This window comes from Neomonachus schauinslandi, chromosome 6 (genome assembly GCF_002201575.2).
Source record: "Neomonachus schauinslandi chromosome 6, ASM220157v2, whole genome shotgun sequence".
Lineage (NCBI taxonomy): Eukaryota > Metazoa > Chordata > Mammalia > Carnivora > Phocidae > Neomonachus > Neomonachus schauinslandi.
The window spans coordinates 125,921,602-125,935,673 of NC_058408.1; the positions used below are offsets into that span (position 1 = coordinate 125,921,602).

Genomic DNA, 14,072 nt, shown 5'->3' on the forward strand with positions numbered 1-14,072 from the left:
CTCATGAACCTTGAAGCCCTGATTTATCAGGGTGGTTTTCCTGGTTGTCCTCTGGGTCCAATTCCCATTTTTTTACTCTTTTTTTATACAGGCACATCCCTGACCCTCTTACCTGGTCTCTGCCTTATCCAATGCTCATTTCTTCATTATCTCCTTTTAATTAATCAAATCTTTTCTCTTCATCCCTTAGTCTTCCTTGCCTTTACAGCTTATTCATTACAAAATAACATATAAAAGCCCAGGTGTTTACATTAATTGTAACAAAGGGGTTAATCAAATATTTCAGGTAGTGGAAAATTATCCTTATAGTGACAAAGATAAAACTGTTTCACCTTTGGATTTCATTGCCTCCCTTTGAGTTTCTTACTGGGCTTCAGCTGTATGAGTGCCCAGCACTGTGCTGAGGGGCTAACAAAGATGAGGAGAGGGAGAGTGCAAAAAGAAAAAAAAAAAAAGGAATGAACTGAAATCCTCCTTTGCAAGAAATTTGCAATTGCTAGTGAAAAAAAAAAACATATATGCATTACACAACAAAGATAACAGCCAACTTTTATGAAGGGCTTACTATGTACCAGCCAACGTATATATTATTTCTTTTAATCCTATGTGGTTGTAAATTAGTTATCTACTGCTCTGTGACAAATTACTATAAAACATAGTGGCTTAAAACAGCAATAAACATTTATTATCAGTTTCTGCAGGTGAGGTATATGATAGTGGTTTAGATGGAGGGTTAGGGCTTGGCGTGTCTCATGAAGTGCCAGTCAAGATGTCAGCAGGGGCTGCAGATACATGAAGGCTTGACTGGGGCTGAAGAATCCACTTCCACAATGACTCATTCACACAACTGTCAAGTTGATACTGCCTGTTGGCAGGAGGCCTCAGTTCCTCTCCAAATGGGCCTCTCCAGAGAGCTGCTAAGGGTCCTCATGACATTGCAGCACACGGTACCACATTGTTGGCAAATTACTTTTTGATTATAGTCATTCTAGTGGGGATGTAGTAGCATCTCCTTATAGTTTTATAGTTTTCTTTTTTTTTAAGATTTTATTTATTTATTTGACAGAGAGAGACACAGCGAGAGAGGGAACACAAGCAGGGGGTAGTGGGAGAGGGAGAAGCAGGCTTCCCGCGGAGCAGGGAGCCCAATGTGGGGCTCGATCGCAGGACCCTGGGATCATGACCTGAGCTGAAGGCAGACGCTTAACTGACTGAGACACCCAGGTGCCCCCTCCTTGTAGTTTTAATCTGCATGTCCCTCATCCCTAATGATGTTGAACATCTCATGTGTTTATTTGCTATCTGTATATCTTTTTTGGTTACGTGTCTAAATACTTCTTCCACTTATAATTGGGTCATTTGTTTGTTTGCTTGTTTTTTACCATATAGTTATTTTTAATGTCCAGCATTTATAATATGAGGGCCAGAGCTTTCTCCCCATCTCAAGTTTATAAATTTTCAATTGGTTTGTGAGGCCAATAGGGGTACTTCTTCTTGTCTAGTTTGGTTTCTGGGAAGACTTCGTTCAGGTCCTCAATGGTCATCTGATCATTTGGAATTATGTTCTTCATCTTCTCCAGCTCTTTTTTCATATTCCTCAATCCTGGCCTTTGAGAAAGACAAAAACTCAGCATAACTTTTCACATCTTCTTTTTCTTCAGCATCCACCTGGACAGTATATGTATTCTCTGGCACAGGAATCTTCAGGGCATTAAACTTCTTCTCAAAGCCATCTACCAAGCCAGCTATATGTTTTCAGACTTTTACTGAATGTATGGGGCTGTAGAGAGGATTATAACATAGCACAGAACTCAAAACCGAACCCTAGAAGTCAATACTATTATCTGAAGTTTCCCTGACCACTTCACCTTAGGGACTGTGGGTGATTTAAAAATATGTCTGCAAATTGATACTTCTCCCTTCAAAAGGTAGAGCCTAATTGCCCTCCCCTTGAAAGTGGGCTGGGAGTTAGTGACTGGCTTTTAACAAATAAAATGTAGCAGAAGTGAAGAGATGTGACCTCTGAGGCTAGGTAATAAAAGGGATAGAGTTTTCACCTGCTGCTTGTTCTCAGATGGCTCTGGGAGAAGCCAGTTGCCATATCATGAAGACACTCAAGCATTCCTGGGAGAGTCCATGATGTGAAAAAGAAGTGTGGCCTCCCATTGACAGCTACTATCCACTTGCTAGGCATGCAAGCATGTCATCTTAGAAGTATATCCTTTAGCCCCAGTTAAGATGTCAGATGACCCCACCTGACATTTTTACTGCAATCTAATGAGAGACCCTGAGCAGAGCTGTTCCCAAATTCCTGACCCACGGGAACTGAGAGATAATAATGCTTATTGTTGTTTTAAGCTGCCAAGTTTTTGGGTAATTTGTGATGCAACTATAGAGAAATAATGCAGGAAATCTCTCATGGGTCATTCTCTTTAGTCTTGTTTGCTAGCAGCTTGCACAGGTCCCTCTTTTCCTTCATGTCTTTTTCTTTTTGTTTTACCAGGGCTTCCCAAGCCTAGTCTCTAGAGGGAATGCTCAAAATCCTGTATTTTATTAGGCAGAGCAATCAGTCTTCTTGGTCTAAACCTCTTCCACCTAGGCTAAGCCTACGGATCCCACTTTCCTTGACCAAACACACCCATTAAGGTCCCAAATCTAGCTACTCTGTCTTCCTATCAGGACAACTGGTACCAGGTCCACTCACAAAGCTGCCAGCTTTTTTTTTTTTTTTTTTAAGATTTTATTTATTTATTTGACAGGGAGAGACACAGCGAGAGCAGGAACACAAGCAGGGGGATTGGGAGAGGGAGAAGCAGGCTTCCCGCCAAGCAGGGAGCCCGATGCGGGGCTCGATCCCAGGATCCTGAGATCATGACCTGAGCCGAAGGCAGACGCTTAACAAGTGAGCCACCCAGGCGCCCCACAAAGCTGCCAGCTTTTAAAACAATTATTCTTGCCTTAATAGAAGCACCCATGAGCCAAGTGCTACAAGACCAGAGAAAAAGAAGCACGTAGGCAGACTGGGGGAGCTCATAGGTGACATGTGAGTTGAGTTTTGAAGGATAAGCAGGAGTTCATTTGGTAAAGAAGTGAAGGAAAGTCATTTATGCGGAAGTAATAGCAAGTACAAAGGCTCAGAGGTAAGAGAAGGCACAATTCTGAGAACTGTAACTATGTCAGGGTTATGGGTGAGAATACCTATTGGGGAGCTCAGAGGATGTTGGGGGCTAGATCATATCAGGCACTGAAAGCCACATGTATCAATTAGGAGAGTACAAGTGACAGAACTACCTGATTCAACAGACTTAAAAATGAGAGCAGTAATGAATTTAGTATCTCAGATAATAAGTCCATATGTAGGGCTGCTCCTGGGTTGGTTAAGTTAGCAATGATGTTAATGATGTTATAAGGACCCAGGATTTTTCTGTATTTCTATTCTGTTATTTCTAGGCTTCCCCTCACCCCACACCCTGACTCCCCCACCCTATGGTTGTAAGATGGCTACAGCAGCTCCAGGCATCATATCCTTAAGATTACTTCTGGAGGCAGAAAAGGGATTTCTCTTCTTACTCTCATTATGTAAACTTTTTATACTCTTTTTAAGTTGGATAAAACCTCTCCCAGAAATGTTTCCCCTCTTCCTCCCATTCCTCCCAACAGCTGGCTTCCCTTCAATATCATTGGCTAGAATTGCATCATATGCCCAGGCTCAATATTTGGTTAGGGAGTGGGACACCATGATTGACTTAGACCAATCACAGTTTACTCCCTGGGGCTGGGGTTGGAGCCTAGCACTCTTTAAGCATATGACCAACCATAGCAGTGTGGTTATAAGAATAAAATTGGGATTCTGTTAAAGGTGGAAGAGAGATTGTTGGCTTCTTGGGTAGGCAGTCAGCAGAATCTGCCATACCATACTAAGGAATCTGGATTATATCTGACTGGGATGGGGAACCACAAGGATGTTAAAACAGGAATTAGCATGATTATATTTCACTATATCAGAATGGAGGGGCACTAAGGAGGGGAATTAGTCTGGAGGTAGGGTCACCAGCTCGAACGCTTCATCAGAAGATTTTGGAAAGGATTTTAGAAACTTGAATTAAGAACAACTAGTCACTAACTGGATGAAATATGTGTTGGGGAGGAAAATATTTTCTATGCCCCTCAAGATTCTCTTGGCTGATCTAAGAATTAATTGGCATGAGACAGATTAACAGGAGAAAATAAAATTTAATTACATACAGATGGGAGTTCCATGAGACTAAGAGGCCTACAGGTAGTCAGGCAATTGAGGCTTATATGCCATTCTGAGCTGGGACTTCAAAGGGAAGGAGGACAATTCACAGGAAGATGAAAAAGAGTAAATGTGGTAAACAAATGTTTGCTGATCCAGACAGAAAAAATGGGACACAGAGAGGAATTTTAATAAACAGATTTTGCTGAGTTCCTCCCTGTCTGCCATACCTAGTTCATATTATACTGTAGTCATTTGTGGTGCTAACTCCCTTCCTGGGGCAGGTCCTGTATCCAAATTCTTGTAGGCAGTTGGGGGGGATTTTGAAAGGTTCTTCCTGAGCCTTCTGTTTGTTAAAAATAATCAGCCTAAAATAATTCACATGCAAAAGAGACCCATTGGGGGGGGGGGGCAAATTTTGCTCTCCTACAGCAAAAAGGAAGTAGAAGGAAGAGATTCTAAAATGACTTGCAAATTTCTGCTTGGGTGAGTCACAGGGTAGTTGATCAAAGTTGGGAATATGAATGGAGGAGGTTTGGGTGGATAAAGTAAGAGTGGCAAGACAATGAGTTTTGTCATGGACAACGAGGTGCCTACAAGGCACATGAAGAGAGGTGAGTAAACTTGGAAAGGAGAGTGAAGACCACAGTACTTCAACTCCTTTAGAGGTTAAGGCAGGATGGAGTGTAGAATGAAGGAGAACTGAGGGGAAATAAAGTGATACAGACAACTGATACCGAGTGTGGGGCTGGTATGGCTGATTTTGCTCAGAGCTGGGTAGAGTCAAGGACTTCTTGAGAAAATTGTAAATGTAATTGTAGATAAGGCTTTGAAAGGCAGTTAAAGACCGGTTTTGAAATATGAATTTCTGTAATTTGTTTCAACATGTTGAGAGTTACAGCAAATGAGATGGGGAAATGATCTCAACCTACTTTTTTTGGCCTCCTGACTGGGAACCTCAGAACTCAGCCCTGTGAGCTATTATTCAGATAAGCATTGCAGGCTTCTGTAAAGAATCATGTTTTACAAATTTCTGAATGCATATGGACTTATTGAAGAAAGTATTATCCAAATGCAATGGACAAAGAAAGTATAATGAAGTGTTGGGATTAAAATATGGGTTTCTTTTCTGTTTTATAACAGTAGTTATAAAATGTAAGTTGATGCTTTAATGCACCTTCAAGCTCTAAGTTAATACAGTTCATAAATCACATGAATTAAGTACTATTTAAAACATAAATAGGAATTCTATTTCCACTCAAAAACACCCATCAAGTGGACTGAAATATACATAGGTTAGACAGAACTCCACAGTTGGCAGGCAACCTCATGAATTAAAAAAAATATATATATTCCAAAACATTTGTTGAGTTTTCCCCATGACTACATGAACTGAGCTCTGGAATAATATAAACACCTGATATTTGTATAATTTTATAGTTAATCCTAACTTTATCCAACTATTCTACTCAATGTGATTTTGGGGGGCCCAGATAAAATATAACACTGAAGTAGAGTAGGGGTTGAAGGACAAAGAAGAACAGAACACTGAGAATCGATGGAAAGTTAGAAAGCCCATTCAGGCTGGGAGGGGAATGGAGGGAAAAAAATAATAGTCGGGAGAGCCTGAACATATAAACTGGACAATGTCAGACCGTATATGATGATTAGAATTGTGACCCATGACCAACTAGGCTGCCCACAGCCTAGTGCTCTCACTACTGGTCACTATCAGCTTCCCTGCCTTCTAACTCAGGACCAACCAGAGAAAGCCAAATATGCTCCCCACAAACAATCACATAAGATGCCCTGCTCCTAGTAAGCCCACCGCCAGCTTCTCCATGCTAAAACTCTCAAATCAGGGCATACATGAAGCCTTCCTTCTCCCCGCCCCCCCCAGTTAAAGCTTTCCCATTCCCCTGACAGTCTTTAGGTCTCTGCCAGATGTAAGTGTTGGTGGTTGACCACTTTTCTATAACAGGTGTAGAACAGATAGCCTCTTTTTGATCTCATTTGGGTGGTCTTCATTTATTTCTACATTCATTCACTTATTTATCATACATTACCTGTATTGTATGCACCAGACAGTACCCAGCATTGCTATGGAAGATAGTCCCTGCCCTCAAGCATATTCTGTCGCCAGGGACAGACACATAAATTGTAATTCAATATGGTAAGTGAAACAACAGGCATATATGACGGGATTGTAGGGCACGTAAAGTTTTTAGGGGAGGTGACCCTTAAGCTAAGTGGTAAGGAATGAGTATGAGTTGGCTTGGCTAAGAGGCTGGGAAGGATATTCAAGGCAGATGGAAGGGTGGAGAAGGCGGAATGGACAAAGCCTAAGAGGGCAGAAGCCACAGATGTGCGTTGTTGAAGCATAGTAAGGGGGCCGAGGAGCAGCAGAAGATGCTGTATGGGTGGGTCCTGGATCGCCATGTATATGCCACGTTTGTAAGGACTTGGACTTTATCCTGTCCAAATGGCACCCTCCTGGAAATGAGAGAAACGGCTGGTGTAAGCAAGGAAGGAAAACATTAAAGAAACATTACCTTTGCATTTATTACTGTAAGGTCCGGGAGGGCAGGGACACAGCGGCTCACGTCTGGCACACAGCAGACATTCAGTCAATGTTGAACGAATACTATAAGCGCTTCGGTGTAAACGATATTGTCCCCCATTTATGTTTCTCTAACAGGACAAGACAAGGAAGTCGGGACAGAAGTCTGGGAGGACAAGACAAGGAAGCCGGGACAGAAGTCTGGGAGGCTATACGGAAGGTTTGATTCTGGCGATCAGGGTTGGTGAACACAATACCTCTGATAGGTTGTGGGCAAGGGATGCACTTCTCTCGCGGCCACTGCAAGACTCACCCGCCGGGGCCGCTCAGTCCTGGAAGCAGCAGCGTAGCAAGCAGCCAGCAGAGAAATCGCGCCGCCGAGAGGGCAGCGGGCGCAGGGCACCCTTGCACCGCTTCGCACCGCTCACCTGAGCGCCTACAGCTGGCCCGTCCAGGCGGAGCTACGGCACGACGCCCTTCCGGATTGGACGCGCTCGAAATCCCGGGGCGGGCATTAGCGGCCGAACGCTCTTGGGGATTGGCCACTCTGGCGAACGGACGTGCGGCCGACGGAGCTAGTTCGCCGGCGGCCGGGGCTGGGTGGAGGGTGGGCCCCTCTCCGGGGCTGCCGTCAGTCATTGGCTCCCTGCGGTTTCCTTGGGGACGTGGCGCCGCCGCCCGCCCAGGCCTCTTTCCGGCTGGGCCAAAGGCCGCGGGGGAAGCGCTCCGTACCCAGCGGAACGTTGCCGAGGGAGCCTGCGGGCCGCTCGACCTGTGAGTGCGAGCGCGGGAGGGCCGCGGGGCTGGGATAGGCGGGGAGGGGAAGTGGGCACCCCCACCCCGCCACCTGGGGAGCGCCGGTGCCTCGAGAACGCCCGGCTCCCGGAGAGTCGGCTTAGCGTCAGCTGGGCCCCGGAACAAGAGCGGACGCATCTGGAGTGGGTGGGCGCCTTGGCCTTCCCTTGGAGGGCTTGTCCTGTGGGCACTGCTGGAAGTGAGCCTGAAATCCAACGAACTCTTAACAGGCTGCAGACTTAGGAGATGCCTGAGACAAGGAGACCAATTTCTCAGGGCAAAAAGAAAAGGAGGTGACAGGCACAGAGACCACTGAAGGGATCCCATGGCTAGGTAAGGCTGCACATTTTCTCCTCAGCTTGGGGCTCAGTTGGGGGTGGCAGGTAGGTGGAGGGGCCCTGGGATGTTTTTACAAGTGAGGTTTGCCCTAGTGCTGCTTCTGGACTTTGCAGCTTGGTCGGATGGATGCAAAGAAGATCAAAGTGACATTTTTTTTGAAGGCAGACACTATAGTTTCTGGCTCGTAACCCCAGGGTGATGGAGTGAATGAGTGCTTGCTGACATCTGAAAAGTGCTAAAATGTAATGTTCTTTTAGAAAGCTACGTGCTTTTTGAGGAGGTTAAACAAAGATTTTTTTTTTTTAATGAACTTTGAAAATAGGCTGAGGTCCTTTTGAATCAATATGGAAAGTGAACTTCATAGTTGAATATGTGTATCCATACATTGTGATGCTCTGAAACTTTCAGAAAAGATTACTGTGGATCAATATGTACCAAATGGAACAGTTGTCAAATAGAGTAAGTGGGGAAAAATGTAGAACAGTAGATACAGTGTAAAACCAGAGGAATGGAGATACACATATGTATATTGTCATATATTATATAAATTTAGGCTTGTGTAAACATGGAATATCCCTGGGAAAATACATAGAAACTGGGTACCAGTGGTTGCCTTCGAGTGGGAAATGGTGGGTTAAGGCAAAAGACTCATTTTCCACTGTATCCTTTTAAACTGATTTTTTTCTTACCATGTGCATATATTACTTATTAAAATATTTTTTTAATTAGTTAAATAAGTATTCTGACTATCCGGTTTTTTGATGTCATTCTTGATGGGAATGTTGTAGTTGCTCTGATTCTTCAGTGTTGTGAGATTGACCGGGGAGACTGGCGATCTTTTCATAAACATGAGATTAATTCTTTCAGTTATACCCAAAAGTGCAGATATTGGGAAAAGAGCAGATAAGGCTTTTCTGATTTATAGAAGCACCATGAACCATATAGGTTCTTTTCTAAAATTTGACACTAAGAGAACATTTATAGACTTCTGGTGGCACCTTTATTAGGAAGGGCTTTAATCTAGTTTAAAAACCATTTTTTTTTAGCACTCAACTGTAGAGACTTTTCATACTAATAATGTTTGTCTCATTTCAGGATCAGTTTTTCCTACCTCTGCCCAGCCTCCTGGTACTTCACTGTGCCCACAGTGAGCCCATTTCCACGTCAGCGGGTGGCATTCCTAGGACTCTTCTTCATATCCTGTCTCCTTTTACTTATGTTAATCATGGACTTTCGACATTGGGGTGCTTCATTACCACGAGATAGGCAATATGAAAGGTGAGTCAGCTTTAGGTCACTTTGATCAGACTTGGCATTGAAGTCGTAAATATTTTGACATTTAACACACTACTACCTTTGACCCTTTGGGGAATACTGCACTTTTATTAGTAGAATTGCATGCCACTTATTACATAAAGGTATTAAGCCCCATTTTGGCAAAGTTCACTTTTGATTTAGGAATGTTGATGGTGCATTTTAACCATGAAAGGATCTTTCTATATTCTTGTTTTGGTGGGCTGACTTATTGAATGCATAAATGTTTAGGATTATTATGTATTCTTGATGAATGAACCCTTTATTATTATTAAATGATTCTTTTTATCCTTGATTGTATTCTTTGCTCTGAAATATACTAGTCTGGTAGTCTGGTATTAATATAATTAATTCAGCTTTCTTTTGATTAGTGTTATCGTTATAGATGTTTTCCCATCTTTTTAGTTTTAGCCTTTATGTCTTTATATTTTATATCTATCTAGTCTTTTTATAAGTAACTGCTTTTTATCCAGTCTGACAATGTCTGCCTTTTATTTGAAGTGTTTAGGCCATTTGCATTGCATGTGATTATTGATTATGCTTAGGCTTAAATCTATCTTGCTATTTGTTTTCTCCTCGTCACATCTGTTCTTTGTTTGCTTTTCCTCTTTTTCTCCCTTCTTTTGAATTGAGTACATTTTTAATATTCCATTTTATCTCTTTTGTGGGCTGAGTAGATATAACTCTGGGTTTTTTAATTAAAAAAAAATTTTTTTAATGGTTGCTTTAGGGTTTATAGTATACATCTTTAACTTATCATAGACTACCTTCAAGTAATATAATTCCTCTTTCCACATACCTCTATCTCTTCCCCTCAGCCTTTGTGCTATTGTTTTTATACATTTTCCTTCTACATATGTTATAAACTCCACCATATATTGTTATTATTTTTGCTTTTAACATTTAATTGTCTTTTAAAGAGATTTCAAAAATTAAAAAAGGCTGATATATTTACCATTTCTGGGCCTCTTCATTCCTTTGTATTGTAGTTCATATTGCCACCTGGTATAGTGTTCATTTTGCCTAAGGGACTTCCTTTAACATTTCTGGTAGTATGAGTTTGTAGTTGGTGAGTTCTTTTAACTTTTATGACCAAAAAAGTCATTTTGCTTTCCTTTGAAAATGTTCATTGGGTATGGAGCTCTAGGTTGATCTTTTTCTTCTTTCATTACTTTAGAAACGATGCTTCACTGTCTTCTGAAGTGCATTCTTTCTGAGGAGAAGTCGGCTGTAATTCTTACATCTTGTTCTCTGTACATCATGTGTCTTTCCTCTGGCTGCTTTTTACATTTTATCACTGGTTTTAAGCAATTTGATTATGATGTGCCTTGGTATAGTTTTCTTCATGATTCTTTTGCTTGTGATTTGTTGATTCTTAAATCTATGGACTTACACTTTTTGATCAAACGCAGAAAAATTTTGACCATTATTTCTTCAAATATTTTTTCCTGACCTCTTTCACTTCTCCTTTGGTGTCTCCAATCACGTATATATTGAACCATGTGAAGTTTTCTCACAGTTCATTCTTTTTTTTCCCAGTCTTTTTTCTCTGTTTCTTTCTGGATATTTTATATTGCTATGTCTTCCAGTTCACTAGTATTTTCTTCTATAAAGTCTAATCTGTTAATTCCGTCCAGTGAGAGCTGAATATTTTTTTTAACAGAAAATATATCTGAATTATTTGATCTAGTTTTAATACCTTACCAGTTATGTAGAAGATCTGTATTCCTTTATAACAGTGATTCATTTTGCTATTGTTTTTTGAGGTTAGTTTCTGATTAGGCTACAAAATGAAATGATGACATATTGTGTTCATCATCAACATGACTTTCTCTTTGTTGCTTCTGAGACAGTATTAAGGAGACTTTGGGCTGCAAGTGCCGGTCAAACTGACTTAAATAAAAAGAAAGTTTATTGGCTCACATAACTAGAAGTCCAGGGGTAAAGGGACCATAAGTTCAACATTGGCTATCAGGATAAGAAGCTCTGTCTCTGTTTTCTACAGCACCAACTTTCTGAATGGTTGTAAAATAGCAGCCAGTAGCCACTAGGTCTACTTGCATCCATACTCATATCCTGCAGGAGAGAAACAGGCCTGCCTTCTATGCTCTTGTGTAAGAATGAAGAGGGCCCTTCCTGGAAACCTCCAGTAGCCCTTTCCTTCAATCTTTTCTGGTCAGAAATGGGACACGTGACCACTCCCCTTAATATTTCTGGGTTGTTCTGTCCCCAGAATTTATTTTCACTTCACTTTTGTCATTCATTCATTCAGCAAGCATTTATTGAGCAACCATTATGTGCTGGGTGATGATAAGCACCAGGACATGGACACTTCGGTACCTTTTCTCAAGAAGTTTATGTTTCCAACCTTTCCTCCCCTAGCAGCTCAATTCATTTGTATTTTTCCTTCTTTCTTTCTGAAGAAGGAACATTTATTTAGATGACTATAGTTGTCAACAATCGGCCTTAAGCAGCCTGTTAGTTTCAGAGAACTAAATCCATAATGAGTTTTTTTTAATGCTTATTGAGATTTTTCTTGACGCATCTAAGCACAGTTTTCCACTGGAAGACAGCATGATCTAATTATGGAATTCTCTGTGGGTTAATATGGCTAGAATAAAGACTGTTAGGGAGTGAGTGGTGAGCTGTGTGACTGGAGAGGTAAATCGGGCTGAGCATGTTAAGTCATTTGAGGGGGTTTAGACATTATCTTAAGGGCAGAGGGAAGGCTTTAAAGAGTGATATGATTGGAATTTTTTTTAAAGATTTTTTTATTTATTTGACAGAGACACAGCGAGAGAGGGAACACAAACAGGGGAATGGGAGAGGGAGAAGCAGGCTTCCCACTGAGCAGGGAGCCCGATGCGGGGCTTGATCCCAGGACCCTGGGATCATGACCTGAGCCGAAGGCAGACACTTAACAACTGAGTCACCCAGGCGCCCCTGGAATTTCTTTTTAAAGAAAGCTCACTTTAGTGGCATCGTGGAGAAGGAATTGGAGGGGAATAAACATGAAAGGAGGGAGATGAACTGGAATACTCCAGTAGAGATGATGGTCGCCTGAACTTGGGTGAAAGCAGCAATGCATTTGAGGGATATGTGGGAGTTAGAGTGATCTGATATTCTTGTCTACCACTATACCCCAAGTGGTCAGATGTGATAAATACTTAAGTTGAATTAATTGCAACAAGTTAGCTACAAAGCTAAGGGACACACTATGCCTGTGTGGTTATCTTACCAAAGTCCTGACACCCTGTAATGCTCTGGTTGAGCAGCCAGCAGCCATATAGCCTAGAGCTTCCGTTCTTTAATGAAAGGTTATGTGCATATTGCTACAAATTACTATATATCATTACATTTCACTCCTGGCAGCCCCTGTGAGTCATTTCAGAAGCAAACATTCATTGAGAGCTTGCTGTGTGCTTGACACTGTTGTAGATACTAAGGTACAAAGATGAATAAAACGTGGCTCATGAACTCCTAGAGTTCATAATCTAGTTAGGGAGGCTGATGTGAAGGAAGAATTATTTCCCAATGAGATAATAGTTTATATGTATATCTATGTAGAATCAGGAACTGTACACAGTCAAGAAGCAGGAACAAAGTTAAGAATCAGAAATTAATCAGAAGAGGCCCATGAGTAACTGAAGTCGATATTAAGTTCATGAACTAAAAGCGCAGGTACTTTATTGATAAGATAGTCTTTCTCACAGAACCTGTTTGCTTTTATTTTATTTTATTTATTTTTTTAAGATTTTGTTTATTTATTTGAGAGAGAGAGACAGAGATAGTGAGAGAGCACGAGCAGGGAGGAGAGAGAGAAGCAGGCTCCCTCTGAGCAGGGAATCCGACGTGGGGCTTGATCCTAGGACCCTGGGATCATGGCCTGAGCTGAGGGCAGACACTTAACCAACTGAGCCACCCAGGCGCCCCATGTTTGCTTTTATTTTATACACTGTGTTAATTAGCTTGTTTTTGTCTTGTCTCAGAACACACCAGATAAACAGCAAATTAGATGGTGGTAGTAGGAAGCGTATGCTGGTCAATAGATATGGGCACACTGATAACAACTGTCAATGAATAATATGCTGGCATCTTGACAGTGAGGCAGGAGAGAGTCTTTTATTTGAAATAATCTTGATTTTTCTGTTCTCTAATTCCATTTTCTGCCCTGTAGATATACATCGAAGATAATGGGCAGCATTATCTGCATTTAAAATATTCCTTCCAGAATTTTTTTCTTCCTGGTTGCTAATATTGCTTAAATACTGGTGAGCTCTAGCTGATGACAAGTCGATTAAGCAAATAATTAGGAATTGATGGAAATACTTTAGTTCAATAGCTTATAAAAAAATAGGAGAAGTGCCTATCGTTGTGATTTTTATATTATATACATATAATATAGTCATATTTTTCCAACTTAAATTGTTCCAGTTCGCCTGATGAAATTGTATCAGTAGTTTGTATTGAAAAAAATATTTTAATTTGAATTTTTTTCAGCCATTGGTGGAACTTAGCATATTTCTTCTGAGGCGATGTGACCCAGGATTTTAGAAGCCTGCATGAGGGTTTTCCCTCTGTAGTTTCAAAACTGAAGAGTTGTATTTGTTTGTTTATTATGAACATGTACCCACATTGCTGCAGGAAGGAGAAAGCAGGTTTGCATCAGAACTAGAATTTAAGAAAAGATAAATTTAGAGAGTGATGGAGTATCAGTAAGGATAGAATCCAGAGCTGTTTTTAATAGACTTTATTTTTTAGAGCAGTTTTAGGTTCTCAGCTAAATTGAGCAGAAGTACAGAGGTTTCCCAGATACCCTCTACCCAT

At 41.2% G+C, this 14,072-nt stretch overlaps 1 protein-coding gene and 1 pseudogene across 1 annotated transcript in view; one reads left to right on the forward strand and one right to left on the reverse strand.

Moving 5' to 3' along the window:
- Positions 1-1,448: 1,448 nt before the first annotated feature.
- Positions 1,449-7,436, reverse strand: LOC110589470 (annotated as a pseudogene).
- A 1,582-nt stretch (positions 7,437-9,018) lies between these two features.
- ENTPD7 (ectonucleoside triphosphate diphosphohydrolase 7) overlaps positions 9,019-14,072 on the forward strand; it is a gene marked incomplete at its 5' end in the record, with an annotated part of 33,791 nt that continues 28,737 nt past the window's right edge. Inside the window, one exon of the mRNA XM_021699807.1 lies at positions 9,019-9,209. Within this exon, the coding sequence (XP_021555482.1) occupies positions 9,019-9,209 (191 nt within the window). The remainder of the gene's footprint in view (positions 9,210-14,072) is intronic.